The 16062-nt window shown below is 42.4% G+C and overlaps 1 protein-coding gene across 2 annotated transcripts in view; it reads left to right on the top strand.

Moving 5' to 3' along the window:
• The window catches only part of mettl15 (methyltransferase 15, mitochondrial 12S rRNA N4-cytidine), a 58135-nt gene that overhangs the window by 30166 nt on the left and 11907 nt on the right, over positions 1 to 16062 (top strand). For both annotated transcript variants that reach the window (XM_071380756.1, XM_071380754.1), the window contains exon 3: positions 10664 to 10800. In XM_071380756.1, coding sequence (XP_071236857.1) covers positions 10664 to 10800 — 137 coding nt within the window. The remainder of the gene's footprint in view (positions 1 to 10663; positions 10801 to 16062) is intronic.

Raw genomic sequence — 16062 nt, 5'->3', positions numbered from 1 at the left:
CAGCTGGGTCATGCAGCAAGACAATGATCCAAAACACACAATCAAGTCTATATGAAAATGTCTGAAATTTAACAAATTTAAGTTTTGGATGTTCAAGTCAAAGTCCAGACCTAATCCCAATTGAGATATTATGGCCGAACTTGAAACGAGCAGTTCATGATTGAAAACCCACAAATGTCGCTGAGTTAAAGCAGTTCTGCATGCAAGAGTGTGCTAAAATTCCTCCACAGCGATGTGAGAAACTTATCAACAACTACAGGAAGAGTTTGGTTTCAGTCATTGCAGCTAAAGGTGGCTCAACCAGTTATTGAGTGTAAGAGGGCAATTACTTTTGTTGCATAACTTTGTTAATAAAATAAGTATCCCATTTTTTTATTTGTAAACTCAGGTTCTCTTTATCTAATATTAAGTTTTGGTTGAGATCTGAATGTTAAAAAAATATGCAAAAATAGAGAAAATAAGCAAATACTTTTTCACAGCACTGTATGTGGTAGTTGTTTACAAGATAACTTTATTAGTTGTTTTGTGTTCTAAATTAGCTTGAGAATGAAACCAATAAGCATTTGGCTAATGATATAGACTGGAAGTAAGTGTATATTTATCTGCAGCCATTCAGTTTCTGCCGGTCGACTTTCCAATTCTACGGCACATTTTGCGTAAGGTTTTTTTGGAGCACATTTGCAGAACTTTAAATCAGTCGCATGGAAAAGGATGCCAAGCTTCGGCCTTAAAACCTGTTCAGGACTAATTCTCGTACCTTTATTAGTATGCCCGAGTAATTATTCTTCTTCATGTGAGGGCCATGAACAGTACCTAGTAATGCTGTGTACTGTTAGAAAGTTCTGATCCTCTGATCTTTATTTAAGCAATAAGGCACAGTCACAGGTAAATGGCATTGTTCCGCCCTACACGAAAGCAATAAGACACTGCCTCGCATGTCTTATTGCTTTTATAAAACGTTTACCAAATATTAAAACAGCAATAAATTATACAATTCATAAAAAATATATAAGTAAAGTAAATTGATACAATTTAATTATTCTACCAGAGGAAGTAGTCCAGACAGAAATCTGGTCTTTTAGTTATTTTCGTCATGTTGCTACAGATGCGCTCCAGTCGTTAATTATTTTGCATCGTTGCTATGTAAAAGTACTGGTCGTACATTCTAACAAAAATGGTTTCTATGCAGGCTGACTAATGTTTCTGACCATTTCTAGCTAGCTAGCCAACTTCAGCTAACTCAGTCACGTCAAACATTGCACCTGGAATGACTAGCTGCGTTTTCATTTGTTTAAGCTTCTTTTCTATTGGAATTTACTTGGCTATATCCATAATAATGACGTTGATGCATGATATCGCCTGGCTCAAATAAAGTTGAGTTCCGTGTAGACACCCGTCGACTCTCTATGTAGGCTCCAAGGGAGTTTGCAATTCAAAAGTGAAACAAATTTTCAGAGGCCGGACAGGCAGACTTCTGGGCTTATATTAACCCCAGCTGTACCAAACGCAATGCTAGGCTGGAAGCAAGGGGAAATAATGTGCAAGTGGCGATAAATACAATCAGGGATTTGGACAGCAATGTGAACATAATGAAATTCTTATGGCGGCACAGTGTTATTTCAGATGGAATTGTTAGCAGGCATAGTGGTTTCCACTAGATTATATAGCCACGAGGTCAAAATTGTTTATATCATAAAAATGTATGAAAACCTAACATAGCAGGCGTAAAATAAACACCTCAAATTAGATCCCCTACATACTGGTCTTGAGGAGAAGAAAAACATTTGTTGGGAGGTTCTCTTCTACACTGTTCAACCAATCCAGTAAATGTGGAGGAGGAGTTAAGATGGAGTGTCACCTTGTTAACTTCTTACTGCTGAGATCCCGTTAACGGGATCGACTTGACAACAGCCAGTGAAAGTGCAGGGTGCCAAATTCAAACAACAGAAATCTCATAATTAAAATTCCTCAAACATACAAGTATTTTACACCATTTTAAAGATAAACTTGTTAATCCCACCACAGTGTCCGATTTCAAAAAGGCTTTACGACGAAAGCACACCATCTAATTATATTAGGTCAGTACCTAACAGCTACCTCTCATGTGAATGCGCGTGGCCAGCTCGTGGCACTCTGCCAGACCTCTGACTCAATCCCCTCTCATTCCCCCCTCCTTTATAGTAGAAGCATCAAACAAGGTTCTTAATACTGTTGACATCTAGTGGAAGCCTTAGGAAGTGCAACATGACCCCATTGTCACTGTATCTTGGATAGGCAAAGAGTTGAAACACTACAAACCTCAGATTTCCCACTTCCTGGTTGGATTTTCTTCTCAGGTTTTTGCCTGCCATATGAGTTCTGTTATACTCACAGACATCATTCAAACAGTTTTAGAAACTTCAGAGTGTTTTCTATCCAAATCTACTAATACTAATATGCATATCTTAGCTTCTGGGCCTGAGTAGCAGGCAGTTTACTCTGGGCACTTTATTCATCCAAGCTACTCAATACTGCCCCCAGCCATAAGAACTTAACGTCCAAAAACGGAAGTTGTGTCACAGGCTCTCTTTCCATTCTTTCCACTCGGCAGAGGCAAGGGTTAGGCATAAGGTTAGCAGTGTGGTTAGGGTGATGTTTCAAATAACATTTTAAGAGGCTTAATTGTAGAAATAGGTGGGGTTTAGCCATAATTATAACTTTGTGGCTATAGGTCATTATCAATAAAATGTCCAGGGTATTTCTTTATTTTTGTTATTTTCTACATTTTTGCCTACTTTTGTTGGCTGCTTTTCCTTCACTCTGCGGTCCAACTCATCCCAAACCATCTCAATTGGGTTGAGGTCGGGTGATTTTGGAGGCCAGGTCATCAGATGCAGCACTCCATCACTCTCCTTGGTCAAATAGCCCTTACACAGCCTGGAGGTGTGTTGGGTCATTGTCCTGTTGAAAAACAAATGATAGTCCCACTAAGCACAAACCAGATGGGATGGGATGGCATATCACTGCAGAATGCTGTGGTAGCCATGCTGGTTAAGTGTGCCTTAAATTCTAAATAAATCAGACAGTGTCACCAGCAAAGCACCATTACACCTCCTCCTTCATGCTTCACGGTGGGAATCGCACTTGCGGAGATCCTCCGTTCACCTACTCTGCGTCTGACAAAGACACGGCGGTTGGAACCAAAATTCTCAAATTTAAATGTCACCAACAACCGGAACGTCAGCACTCCCCGATGCTTTGTATGAAGCCGTCTGCATTCTGTAAGGACCAACGCCGGGGATGAGAAGCAGGTACGGGGAGTCAAACATTCAATCAGGAACAGATATAAAACCAGACAGGAACAGCATCAGCACACGGGTATACAAGGACATAAGACAATCAATACAGAAGCCTTCATACGAATCATCGGGGAGTGCTTCGTATGAAGGCTTTCTTGCCCCGGTTGGCGCAGGAAGCCGCCCATCCCATGTCATGCCTCAGCCAGATCGTCAGGCTGCTACGCCTCCGCCGGATCATTGGGCTCCCACGCCTCAGCGGGATCGACAGGCCTTCATGCCTCAGCCGGATCGTCAGGCTCTCACGCCTCTGCCGGTTTGTCGGGATTTCATACCCAGCTGGCTTGTCCAGTGCCCGTTCCTCGGCCGGCCCGTCAGGCTTGCCCAGGTGGGACGCCGGGTGGTGCCCCAAGAGGGGGGGGGGGGTACTGTCACGCCTGCGCCTGCTCCCCCTCCCTGGAGCTCGAAGATGCCAGGCTCCCCAGCATTACGCACTCCTGCCATCATCAGTACACACACCTGCCTTTCCCCGTCACTCGCATCAGCGTATTATTGGACTCACCTGGACTCAATCACCTGTTTTATTACCTCCCTTATATATTTGTCAGTTCCCCATCTCTGTTACCTGCTGCTGCATTGATTGATGATTGTAATTGTGTACCCGTGTGCTGACGCTGTTCCTGTCTTGTTCTTTGTCAGTTCCTCATTTAAATGTTCTACTCCCCATACCTGCTTCTTGACTCCAGCGTCGGTCCTTTCACTGTATACCAACCCTACCTTGTTACAACACAACTGATTGGCTCAAAAGCATTAAGAAAGAAAGAAATTCCACAAATGAACTTTTAACAAGGCACACCTGTTAATTGAAATGCATTCCAGGTGACTACTTCATGAAGCTGGTTGAGAGAATGCCAAGAGTGTGCAAAGCTGTCATCAAGGCAAAGGGTGGCTACTTTGAAGAATCTAAAATATATTTTGATTTGTGTAACACTTTTGTGGTTACTACATGATTCCATTGCGTTATTTCATAGTTTTGATGTCGCCACTATTATTGTAAAATGTAGAAAATTGTAAAAATAAAGAAAAACTCTTGAATGAGTAGGTGTCCAAACTTTTGACTTGTACTGTATATTTACTATAAACTTCGTAAATTACATCCAATAAGAGTACAGCTGCCTTTTTACTGTAATAATTCATCATATAACTAGTGGGTTGGAAAAGTATCCTTATTTCTTGCAGCACTGCCTTGATTCATTCTTTCCTCCCCTCCTGTACATCTCACAGAGTTGGTTAGTAAGATCTCAGCTTTCGTCTCCTATAAATGTTGTCCTGCTGTAATGAAGTACGAATTATGACTGTCTACAAATTGTTCATTTTTTTAAATATAGTTTATAAAACCATTTGTTTATCATAGAACAACTAGCTGCTATCCAAATGGAAGGTTCTTAGTTTTCCAACTCTGTGCTGCATGTGAGGGTGCGACCTATCCTTCCACCAAAAATGTACGGACACTCCGACCAGCGAATGAAAGTTTAGGCGGGACTTCCCAGCCTCTAATGTTGTGGATATGTAACCCGATACCCGAGAGTATTCAATTCAAACTGGAAACCGTAGCTGTCAGCCAAAATAGTCGGGAAGTGAATAGACTTTACATAGACTGATCTATAAGCAAATTACCTTGATAAACAAGTTGTATCTTTACTGGTTTATGCTCATTGTGTTTTGTTCACTGGAAGAGAACAACTCTGTAGGTGTTTTAAAAAGATGTCTGGATGACTCAATTATTTTACAAACCACTGAAGTAAAAGAGAGAGACGGCTAGGTAGTAGAGAAACAGCTATGTAGTGATTTTCTCAGAAAATAATCAAGGGTAATTTCTACAAAACTATGTAGTGATTTTCACAGACAAATACTTTTGAAAAAGGTCATACATTTTATTTACTCAGTTAAACCATTTTACCATTTGTTGATTTGAATGCTCATTCACAGACAGCCATTTTCCACAATCCCCATTCACAGTGATGACGCAGAGTGATCAATCAATCAATCAAATGTATTTATAAAGCCCTTCTTACATCAGCTGATGTCACAAAGTTCTGTACAGAAACCCAGCCGAAAACCCCAAACAGCAAGCAATGCAGGTGTATAGAAGCACGGGGGCTAAGAAAAACTCCCAGAAAGGCCAAACCTAGGAAGAAACCTAGAGAGGAATCAGGCTATGAGGAGTGGCCAGTCCTCTTCTGGCTGTGCCGGGTGGAGATTATAACAGAACATGGCCAAGATGTTCAAATGTTCATAGATGACCAGCAGGGTTAAATAATAATTATCACAGTGGTTGTCGAGGGTGCAACAGGTCAGCACCTCAGGAGTAAATGTCAGTTGGCTTTTCATAGCCGATCATTCAGAATATCTCTACCGCTCCTGCTGTCTCTAGAGAGTTGGAAACAGCAGGTCTGGGACAGGAAGCACGTCCGGTGAACAGATCAGGGTTCCATAGCCGCAGGCAGAACAGTTGAAACTGGAGCAGCAGCACAGCCAGCTGGACTGGGGACAGCAAGGAGTCATCATGCCAGGTAGTCCTGAGGCATGGTCCTAGGGCTCAGGTCCTCCGAGAGAGAAAGAAAGAAAGAGAGAAAAAGAGAATTAGAATTAGAGAGAGCATACTTAAATTCACACAGGACACCAGATAAGACAGGATAAATACTCCAGACTGACCTAGGCCCCAGATACACAAACTTCTGCAGCATAAATACTGGAGGCTGAGACAGGAGGGGTCGAGAGACACTGTGGCCCCCGTCCAACGATACCCCCGGACAGGGCCACACAGGCAGGATATAACCCCACCGACTTTGCCAAAGCACAGCCCCCACACCACTAGAGGGATATCTTCAACCACCAACTTACCATCCTGAGACAAGGCCGAGTATAGCCCACAAAGATATCCGCCACGGCACAACCCAAGGGGGGGTGCCAACCCGGACAGGAAGATCACGTCATTGACTCAACCCACTCAAGTGACGCACCCCTCCTAGGGACAGCATGGAAGAGCACCAGTAAGCCAGTGACTCAGCCCCAGTAAGCCAGTGACTCAGCCCTAGTAATAGGGTTAGAGGCAGAGAATCCCAGTGGAGAGAGGGGAACCGGCCAGGCAGAGACAGCAAGGGCGGTTCGTTGCTCCAGTGCCTTTCTGTTCCCCTTCACACTCCTGGACCAGACTACACTTAATCATAGGACCTACTGAAGAGATGAGTCTTCAATAAAGACTTAAATGTTGAGACCGTGTCTGCGTCTCTCACATGGATAGGCAGACCATTCCATAAAAATGGAGCTCTATAGGAGAAAGCCCTGCCTCCAGCTTTTTGATTAGAAATTCTAGGGACAGTAAGGAGGCCTGTGTCTTGTGACCGTAGCGTACGTGTAGGTATGTACGGCAGGACCAAATCAGAAAGATAGGTAGGAGCAAGCCCATGTAATGCTTTGTAGGTTAGCAGTAAAACCTTGAAATCAGCCCTTGCCTTAACAGGAAGCCACTGTAGAGAGGCTAGCACTGGAGTAATATGATCAAATTTTTTGTTTTTTGTCAAGATTCTAGCAGCCGTGTTTAGCACTAACTGAAGTTTATTTAGTGCTTTAGCCGGAAAGTAGAGCGTTGCAGTAGTGTAACCTAGAAGTGACAAAAGAATGGATTCATTTTTCTGCATAATTTTTGGACAGAAAGTTTCAGGTTTTTGCAATGTTACGTAGATGGAAAAAAGCTGTCCTTGAAACAGTCTTGATATGTTCGTCAAAAGAGAGATCAGGGTCCAGAGTAACGCCAAGGTTTATTTGAGACGACTGTACAACCATCAAGATTAATTGTCAGATTCAACAGAAGATCTCTTTGTTTCTTGGGATCTAGAACAAGCATCTCTGTTTTGTTCGAGTTTAAAAGTAGAACATTTGCCGCCATCCACTTCCTTTTGTCTGAAACACAGGCTTCCAGGGAGGGCAATTTTGGGGCTTCACCATGTTTCATCGAAATGTACAGCTGTGTGTCATCCGCATAGCAGTGAAAGTTAACATTATGTTTCCGAATGACATCACCAAGAGGTAAAATATATAGTGAAAACAATGGTGGTCCTAAAACGGAGCCTTGAGGAACACCGAAATGTACAGTTGATTTGTCAGAGGACAAACCATTCACAGAGACAAACTGATATCTTTCCGACAGAGAAGATCTAAACCAGGCCAGAACTTGTCCATGTAGACCAATTTGGGTTTCCAATCTCTCCAAAAGAATGTGGTGATCGATGGTATCAAAAGCAGCACTAAGGTCTAGGAGCACGAGGACAGATGCAGAGCCTCGGTCTGACGCCATTAAAAGGTCAATTACCACCATCACAAGTGTAGTCTCAGTGCTATGATGGGGTCTAAAACCAGACTGAAACGTTTTGTATACATTGTTTGTCTTCTGGAAGGCAGTGAGTTGCTGCGCAACAGCTTTTTCTAAAAATGTTGAGAGGAATGGGAGATTCGATATAGGCCAATAGTTTTTTATATTTTCTGGGTCAAGGTTTGGCTTTTTCAATAGAGGCTTTATTACTGCCACGTTTAGTGAGTTTGGTACACATCCGGTGGATAGAGAGCCGTTTATTATGTTCAACATAGGAGGGCCAAGCACAGGAAGCAGCTCTTTCAGTAGTTTAGTTGGAATAGGGTCCAGTATCCAGCTTGTGGGTTTAGAGGCCATGATTATTTCCATTAATGTGTCAAGAGATATAGTACTAAAAAACGTGTGTCTCCCTTGATCCTAGGTCCTGGCAGAGTTGTGCAGACTCAGGACAACTGAGCTTTAGAGGAATACGCAGATTTAAAGAGGAGTCCGAAATTTGCTTTCTAATGATCATTATATTTTCTTCAAAGAATTTCATGAATTTATCACTGCTTAAGTGAAAGCCATCCTCTCTTGGGGAATGCTGCTTTTTAGTTAGCTTTGCGACAGCATCAAAAATAAATGTTGGATTGTTCTTAATTTCCTCAATTAAGTTGGAAAAATAGGATGATCGAGCAGCAGTGAGGGCTCTTCGATACTGCACGGTACTGTCTTTCCAAGCTAGTCAGAAGACTTCCAGTTTGGTGTAGCGCCGTTTCCGTTCCAATTTTCTTGAAGCTTGCTTTAGTGCTCGGGTAATTTTCTGTTTACCAGGGAGCTAGTTTCTTATGACAAATGTTTTTTGTTTTTAGGGGTGCGACTGCATCTAGGGTATTGCGCAAGGTTAAATTGAGTTCCTCAGTTAGGTGGTTAACTGAGTTTTGTACTCAGACATCCTTGGGTAGGTGGAGGGAGTCTGGAAGGGCATCTAGAACTCTTTGGGTTGTCTGAGAATTTATAGCACGACTTTTGATGATCCTTGGTTGGGGTCTGAGCAGATTATTTGTTGCGATTGCAAACGTAATAAAATGGTGGTCCGATAATCTAGGATTATGAGGGATAACATTAAGATCCACAACATTTATTCCACGGGACAAAACTAGGTCCAGAGTATGACTGCGGCAGTGAGTTGATCCGGAGACATGTTGGACAAAACCCATTGAGTCGATGATGGCTCTGAAAGCCTACTGTAAACAGTAGCTATAAAAAGTGATTGAGTAGGCTGCATAGATTTCATGACTATAAACTCAAAAGATGAAAACTTTTTTTTTTTTGTAAATTGAAATTTGCTATCGTAAATGTTAGCAACACCTCTGCCTTTGCGGGATGCGCGGGGGATATGGTCACTAGTGTAACCAGGAGGTGAGGCCTCATTTAACACAGTACATTCATCAGGCTTAAGCCATGTTTCAGTCAGGCCAATCACATCAAGATAATGATCAGTGATTAGTTTATTGACTATAACTGCCTTGGAAGTGAGGGATCTAACATTAAGGAGCCCTATTTTGAGATGTGAGGTATCACAATCTCTTTCAATAATGGCAGGAATGGAGGAGGTCTTTATTCCAGTGAGATTGCTAAAGCGAACACTGCCATGTTCAGTTTTGCCCAACCTTGGTCGAGGCACAGACACAGTCTCAATGGGGATAGCTGAGCTGACTACAATGACTGTGCTAGTGGCAGACTCCACTAAGCCGGCAGGCTGGCTAACAGCCTGCTGCCTGGCCTGCACCCTATCTCATTGTGGAGCTAGGGGAGTTTGAGCCCTGTCTATGTTTGTAGATTAGATGAGAGCACCCCTCCAGCTAGGATGGAGTCCGTCACTCCTCAACAGGCCAGGCTTGGTCCTGTTTGTGGGTGAGTCCCAGAAAGAGGGCCAATTATCTACAAATTCTATCTTTTGGGAGGGGCAGTTTAAAAAAAAAACAGCGATTGAGTTGTGAGACTCTGCTGTAGATCTCATCACTCCCCCTAACTGGGAGGGGGCCAGAGACAATTACTCGATGCCGACACATCTTTCTAGCTGATTTACATGCTGAAGCTATGTTGCGCTTGGTGACCTCTGACTGTTTCATCCTAACATCGTTGGTGCCGACGTGGATAACAATATCCCTATACTCTCTCCACTCGACAGTTTTAGCTTTAGCCAGCACCATCTTCAGATTACCTTAATGTCAGTAGCCCTGCCCCCTGGTAAACAGTGTATGATCGCTGGATGATTCATTTTAAGTCTAATACTGTGGGTAATGGAGTCGCCAATGAATAGGGTTTTAAATTTGTCAGAGCTAATGGTGAGAGGCTTCGGCGTCTCAGACCCCGTAACGGGAGGAGTAGAGACCAGAGAAGGCTCGTGATAAAGTATGTGCAGGGGCTGAGCTTAACTCCAGAAAGAGATTGGCAGTCAAACTAATTGTACATTTTTGCACAAGGTACTATTGGGGATAAGTCTTTATTTTTCAGTGGCGTTTTTATTTATCAGGACACATATTGTGTGATGTGTGGGTGTAGCTTAGATCGTCCAGGGAATTTGGGGCTGGGGTGTAGCTTGGACGGCAGGCTGAGTTGAGAAAGATCTTTCAAGAGGGGCAAGGACGACAAAAAAATTGACTTTTGGATGCGAATGGAGAACTGTCTAGCTAGATAGCTGTTGTGTGTTTTGTGACAACTAAAAGAGACTCAAACAGTACGGTTGGTTAAAAGGTTCTTCAAATGTTTACAACTATGTTTAAGTGCATGATAGCAATTAATACAATGGCAATAATATATAATTGCAATTATATGATTGGACATTTCATGATTATTTAGTCTTTCATAGTGTACTAGTGCATTATGAATTGAGGTATGCTAACTAATCATTCTCTGAGCAATCACCTTAGAAATGAGGACTATGTATAGGCTAATTGATAGACGGTTGTCATTGTAAGGCCTCTGAAAGCACTGTCCTTGACATCAGACTACCTATTGTCTGTGTCCATAGGTTGTTCTGGACATGACCTTTGGAGGTGGAGGTCACACCAAAGCCATCCTGAGGGCATCTCCTGAGGTGACAGTAGTGGCCCTAGACCGAGACCCCACAGCATTCAGCTTAGCTCAACAGCTGGCCAAGGAACACAGGTGATTGCCTTTTTTATAATAATTACAGTGGTATGTATAATATTGGAACAAATTGTACTTAAGTCACATATTTCACAGATTTGCAAGTCAAAATACATTTGTTTGCAAATGTAATCTGCATGTAGAAATGTCAATGAACATCAAGGGATCCTTTGGGATTTTGGCAATGAAGCCTTTTCTTCTTCCCCAGAGTCAGATGAACTTATGGATACCATTTTTCTGTCTCTGCGTGCAGTATGAAGGAAGTTGTTAACTAGTTACAAATACATAAAAATGGTACACACGAGTTCATCTGACTCTGGGAAAGTAGATCAAGGTTCTCATTGGCAAAATCCCAAAGGATCCCTTTAACACATCTTAATATGCAGTAACAAAAGTTATTGTAAATTGTGTAGGCTACCTACAATGCAATTAATTGCACTGTACCTGCTTACATTATGATTAATATATACATGCTTTAGAGACAGTTATTTGAAGTGACACTACAAAACAGAATAGACACTCTAATGAAGTCTGATTCACAATATCTCTACGGCCGAATGTGATTGGTATGTGCTTGCATTGTTAATGCTGTTATGTGGGTTATTTCCCCTCAAAGTTATACAGTCAACAATTTATGGATCATAGTTTAGATTGAAGGTTAACTAGATCACAATACAGCCTTTTGCATGCATCCCACCTCCCAACCCTCTCCACCTCCTTGCCAACCCTCAAACCCTGAAAAAAAATGAATCACTGAGTAACTGCTGCTAAAGCCCCTCGTTTCACAATCCATCCACATCCATTGTGTCAGGGAGACTTAAACCCAGTCCCCCCACGCTTAGCTGGTGGGCCTGGCGTCTCATTTGTCAGAACAGGGGCCCACGGCCCCAGTGTGAGGGAGATGCTGCCTCCCACTGAGGTTCCGTCAGTGGTGAGTGGGAGGTAAAGAGAGAGGAGAGCCCAGCAAACTTCGAAGAGAGAGGAGGGAGACACCGGGCCACTGTGTTTAATAATGAGGGAGAGAGTGTGTGCGAGAGCGAGCGAGAGCGCATGAGGGAGGATGAAAATGAGATGTTCCTAAGACCATGGCGTGGGTAGGAATCCTTTTACGTAGATTCCGGGGAAACCTCTCTCGGGGGGGAATGTCTGCTACACCAACGCGCCTATGAGAGGGGGATGAGACGGAAGAGAGAAAATCAGAGTACGCCATTCTGTCAGCAGCAATATACCCCAGCTATAAACCCTTCCACACCCACTCACGATTTGAGTTGAGAGAAGAGAGAAATCTAGCAATTAGCTAATATTATTGGAAGCCTGTATAAAAGACCCTTGCAGCCCACGCAATGCCTCCACACAACAGGGCTGGAGAGCGTTCTCTTCTCTCTCGCTCGTATTTCTATCCTCACTGATTTCACTTCTCTTTTGCCTTGCAAAAAGTACAGCCTTGATGCAAACTATTGAAGAGCGATGTGAATCTGCACTTATGTAATTGCTTAGATTAGTGCCCAGAGGAAGAGTTAGATTTTCTAGCGTAGTAGACGCCCTGACAACTTTCACATTGGTTGCAGTGGTCTGAGGGGTATCCTACGAAGGAAGCTGGATCTACTCAGTGTTTTCTAAAGCTAACCAGCTTCAATTAGCTTCAGATTCCAACTCAGGCTTCATCCGTACTACTACGGTATGAAGCCTGCCGCAAACTCTATCAGGCTTGTAACTGCGCGTACATGTCACACATGGCTAGTCGAACACTGAACTCTTCATTGAGACAATGCTGAAACATCAAGCAATGGGCAAATCAGTTGCACATTTTCATTTGTGCCAAAATCAAAATGAAAGAAGGCCTGGGACGATACCAGTATCGCAATATATATCGCAATATTTCCTTGCCAAAAATGGAAACGCGAAGCAGATCAAAGTCTTTGGTCCTTTATAAACCTGCTGTATGTGAAATAGTGTGTGCTTGAGCTTGAAAAATCAATACATGTAACTCTGAATGACATCATGTTGTTGTTTGTTTCCAATATTAGGGCTGTTTTCCTAAAGAAGGTAAATCCGCTTTGTGTTTTGTTTCCTTGCCACGACACTGAGTATTGCGATACTGTTATTGTCCAGGCCCTAATGTTGAGACTTAATTCTCTATTCTGGGTGTGTCAATATTGTGGAGATTCTATGCACTAGTCTATTACCAGAGATATCTTTGTTATTGCTATTACTTACGTACAGGGGGCTTTATGTGTGTGCAACTTTTAGGTAGAAAATTAACTAAAGCCACATCTGGGGGGAAAAAGAGAAAGTAAATTACTATGTGTCTGTATGTCATTGATTTGCATGGGGTGATTAGCATTTAGCAAATAACCTGATGTATCATGTTTACTATAGACACCGATCCACTCTCCTAGGGCGACAATCCATAAGAAATCTAGTGAATAGGCCTACCAGGGAGAAGAAAGAGGAAACGACATTAGTTGTGGCACTCTACTGAGACTCTACGTAGCTCGAACTCTCTTTAGTCTTAGGCTTACATCTTAAACACTTCATGCTAAATTTGTTTATTTTTAAGTTTAGTTTAAACTTCTAGAGTTGAGGTTGCTTAAGTTCACATTCCAAACCAAACACAAGCATCTTTCGCCGGTGGTACTTTATGTGTGTTCTTTTTTCATGTCCTGTAGATATTTTCATCACTGCTCCCCTGCTGAAAGCAATCAATCAGCATCTTGTCTTAGGCCTTAGTGACGCAGGTAGAGGAGCTGAGCAGGTCAGCACTGGGGAATATTTCAGACTTGATTTGTGGAGAAGCAGCGCGTCACGTTGGACACACACACACACACACACACACACACACACACACACACACAGCACTCAACGGTGAGGACTCCTGGCACTTTTACCTCAAGATGGGGCGTTGGGAGGGGAATGGCATCTGCGGATGTGTGTTTTCAAGTGCTGCTGAAAATAGTGCATTTTTGTGTAATGTGTTCAGGTTACAGTCATGAAAATGGAAACAAAGGACACGATCTTTACACAGTACATCCGTACTGTGCATTTGTGTCATCCGTCAGAGGAAGCGCTTAAAAGATTAAACAAACCAACAGAGGAATTGTATTTTTAATTATTTTTTAATTGAACCTTTATTTAACTAGGCAAGTCAGTAAAGAACTAATTCTTATTTACAATGACAGAATATGTGTAGGCAAACCCTTATCTGCTCTACTTCAAACCCAGATAAACAGGTGACAGACGTTCATATGAAGAAGACTGCAGCAGCTCAAAGCTCTGTTCCTTTATTAAGGTCCTGCTCCAGGGCACCAATACTACCACCAATACTTACTCCCAGGATTGGCCTACAGTACACAGACAGGGGAAGGGCTTTCTTTATCACATTTGTGGACAACTGGGGACATTTTCTGGGGCAAGTAGCAAAAATAGATGCAGGCTGAGCACTTGTGGAGAACCTTGACAGAAATTGGGACAGGGTGTTGATTAAGAAAGACGTAAGTTTCGCCATTTAATGGCCAATCTTCACACTTCCTGAAGACCCTAATGGAACTTAAATGGAAGCAGTTCCCAAAACCCCTTTTAATGTGATATGTGACATGGAAGTTGTAGTGACTACAGACAGTCAGAGCCTCAGTGTTAACATCTCCTCTGACGAATGGCGCTCTTTGCAGGACAGTAACCCCAGTCACCACCCTGGGGCATTGGGGTCTACCTTGTCCAGAGGGAAGAGTGTCCCTACTGGCCATAGTTTGACACATGCACGTGAAGGAGAGTGGTTGTAACAATAACCAGTTCATCATTATTTTTTAAACAAGGTTGCCCTGCCTGGAGCCCTGTTACCTCACTCAGCAGGGCAGGGCATTGTCCAGCATTACTTAAGGTCATTCAATCCACCATATGCCCCAATGTGGCCTTCTCTTCAATCATTTAACATGTTGTAGGTGGACCAGGGGAGATGGCATTTAAAACAACAACAACCTTTTATTCAGTTATAAGTTAAGAATGATGTCAATGTTGTGGGTTGCACAATTACATATAGATCAGTTCTCTAAATGTAACGGCTTTCTTCTGTGGACGAAGGATCGGACCAAAGCGCAGCGTGGTTAGTGTTCATCATTTTTAATTAAAGCCAATAAACGTGAACACTACAAAACAACAAAATGTGAAAAAACCGAAACAGTTCTGTCTGGTGCAGACACACGAAGACATGAAGACAACCACCCACAAAACCCAACACAAAACAGGCTACCTAAATATGGTTCCCAATCAGAGACAATGACTAACACCTGCCTCTGATTGAGAACCATATCAGGCCAAACATAGAAACGGAAAACTAGACACACAACATAGAATGCCCACTCAGCTCACGTCCTGACCAACACTAAAACAAAGAAAACACAAAAGAACTATGGTCAGAACGTGACACTAAAGCAATTATAAGCCTATACTTGGACCACACACACACACACACACACACACACACACACACACACACACACACACACACACACACACACACACACACTACCGAAACTGGTCGTGTTTAATAATATAACACCTTACATAAGGCATTTATATATCCAACCATGTGTCTAAGCCACATAAAGAAGTTAATCAATAAAAAACGTTGTGACTGTTTTGCATATTCTTAAATCCTTCTGTGGCTCACAGAAACAGAGCATCGGAGCCTCCTCGGCGTGTTGGGGAGTTCAACCGGCATAGCTGAGGGTGTGTAGAAAAAAAGTACCAGGATCTTAAATATAGTAACTGAAAATGGTATGATAAGGAAATTGCCCACTTGGCCAGTGTCTCATCTCTTGCAATTATCAATTAATAAAGTCCATAGATTAAAATCCCTTACTAAGAAAGCTCCATTATAATCTTTTGTAGTTCAACACGTTTTAGCCACAACTACTATAAGAACAGTTTGTTAGGGTCTTTGTCTCTTCAATGCTTAATCCACCTCCTCTCCTAGCCTGCCTGCCTTATTGCTGAAGACAATGTAAGATTTGTGGAGGAGGCTAGAAGAGTTGACACGACACCATCTGTACCAAACCAAGTTTATGATTAAACCTTACGATGCATTTAAACAAGTCAACTACCTGGATGAAATTAAATGTATCTCCACACACTGTGTTGTTTACCATGGTATCCAAGTTTAATTGAATTAGGGGGATAACAAAGGTATGTCAATTTTAGATGTTATGTCCATGAAACAATGTATGGATAATATGATATCCCTTCAGTTTTCCTACACTTTATTACATTTTATACCCAATGTAA

This window comes from Salvelinus alpinus, chromosome 33 (assembly GCF_045679555.1).
Source record: "Salvelinus alpinus chromosome 33, SLU_Salpinus.1, whole genome shotgun sequence".
NCBI lineage: Eukaryota > Metazoa > Chordata > Actinopteri > Salmoniformes > Salmonidae > Salvelinus > Salvelinus alpinus.
This window is presented reverse-complemented; position numbering and strand designations above follow the sequence as displayed.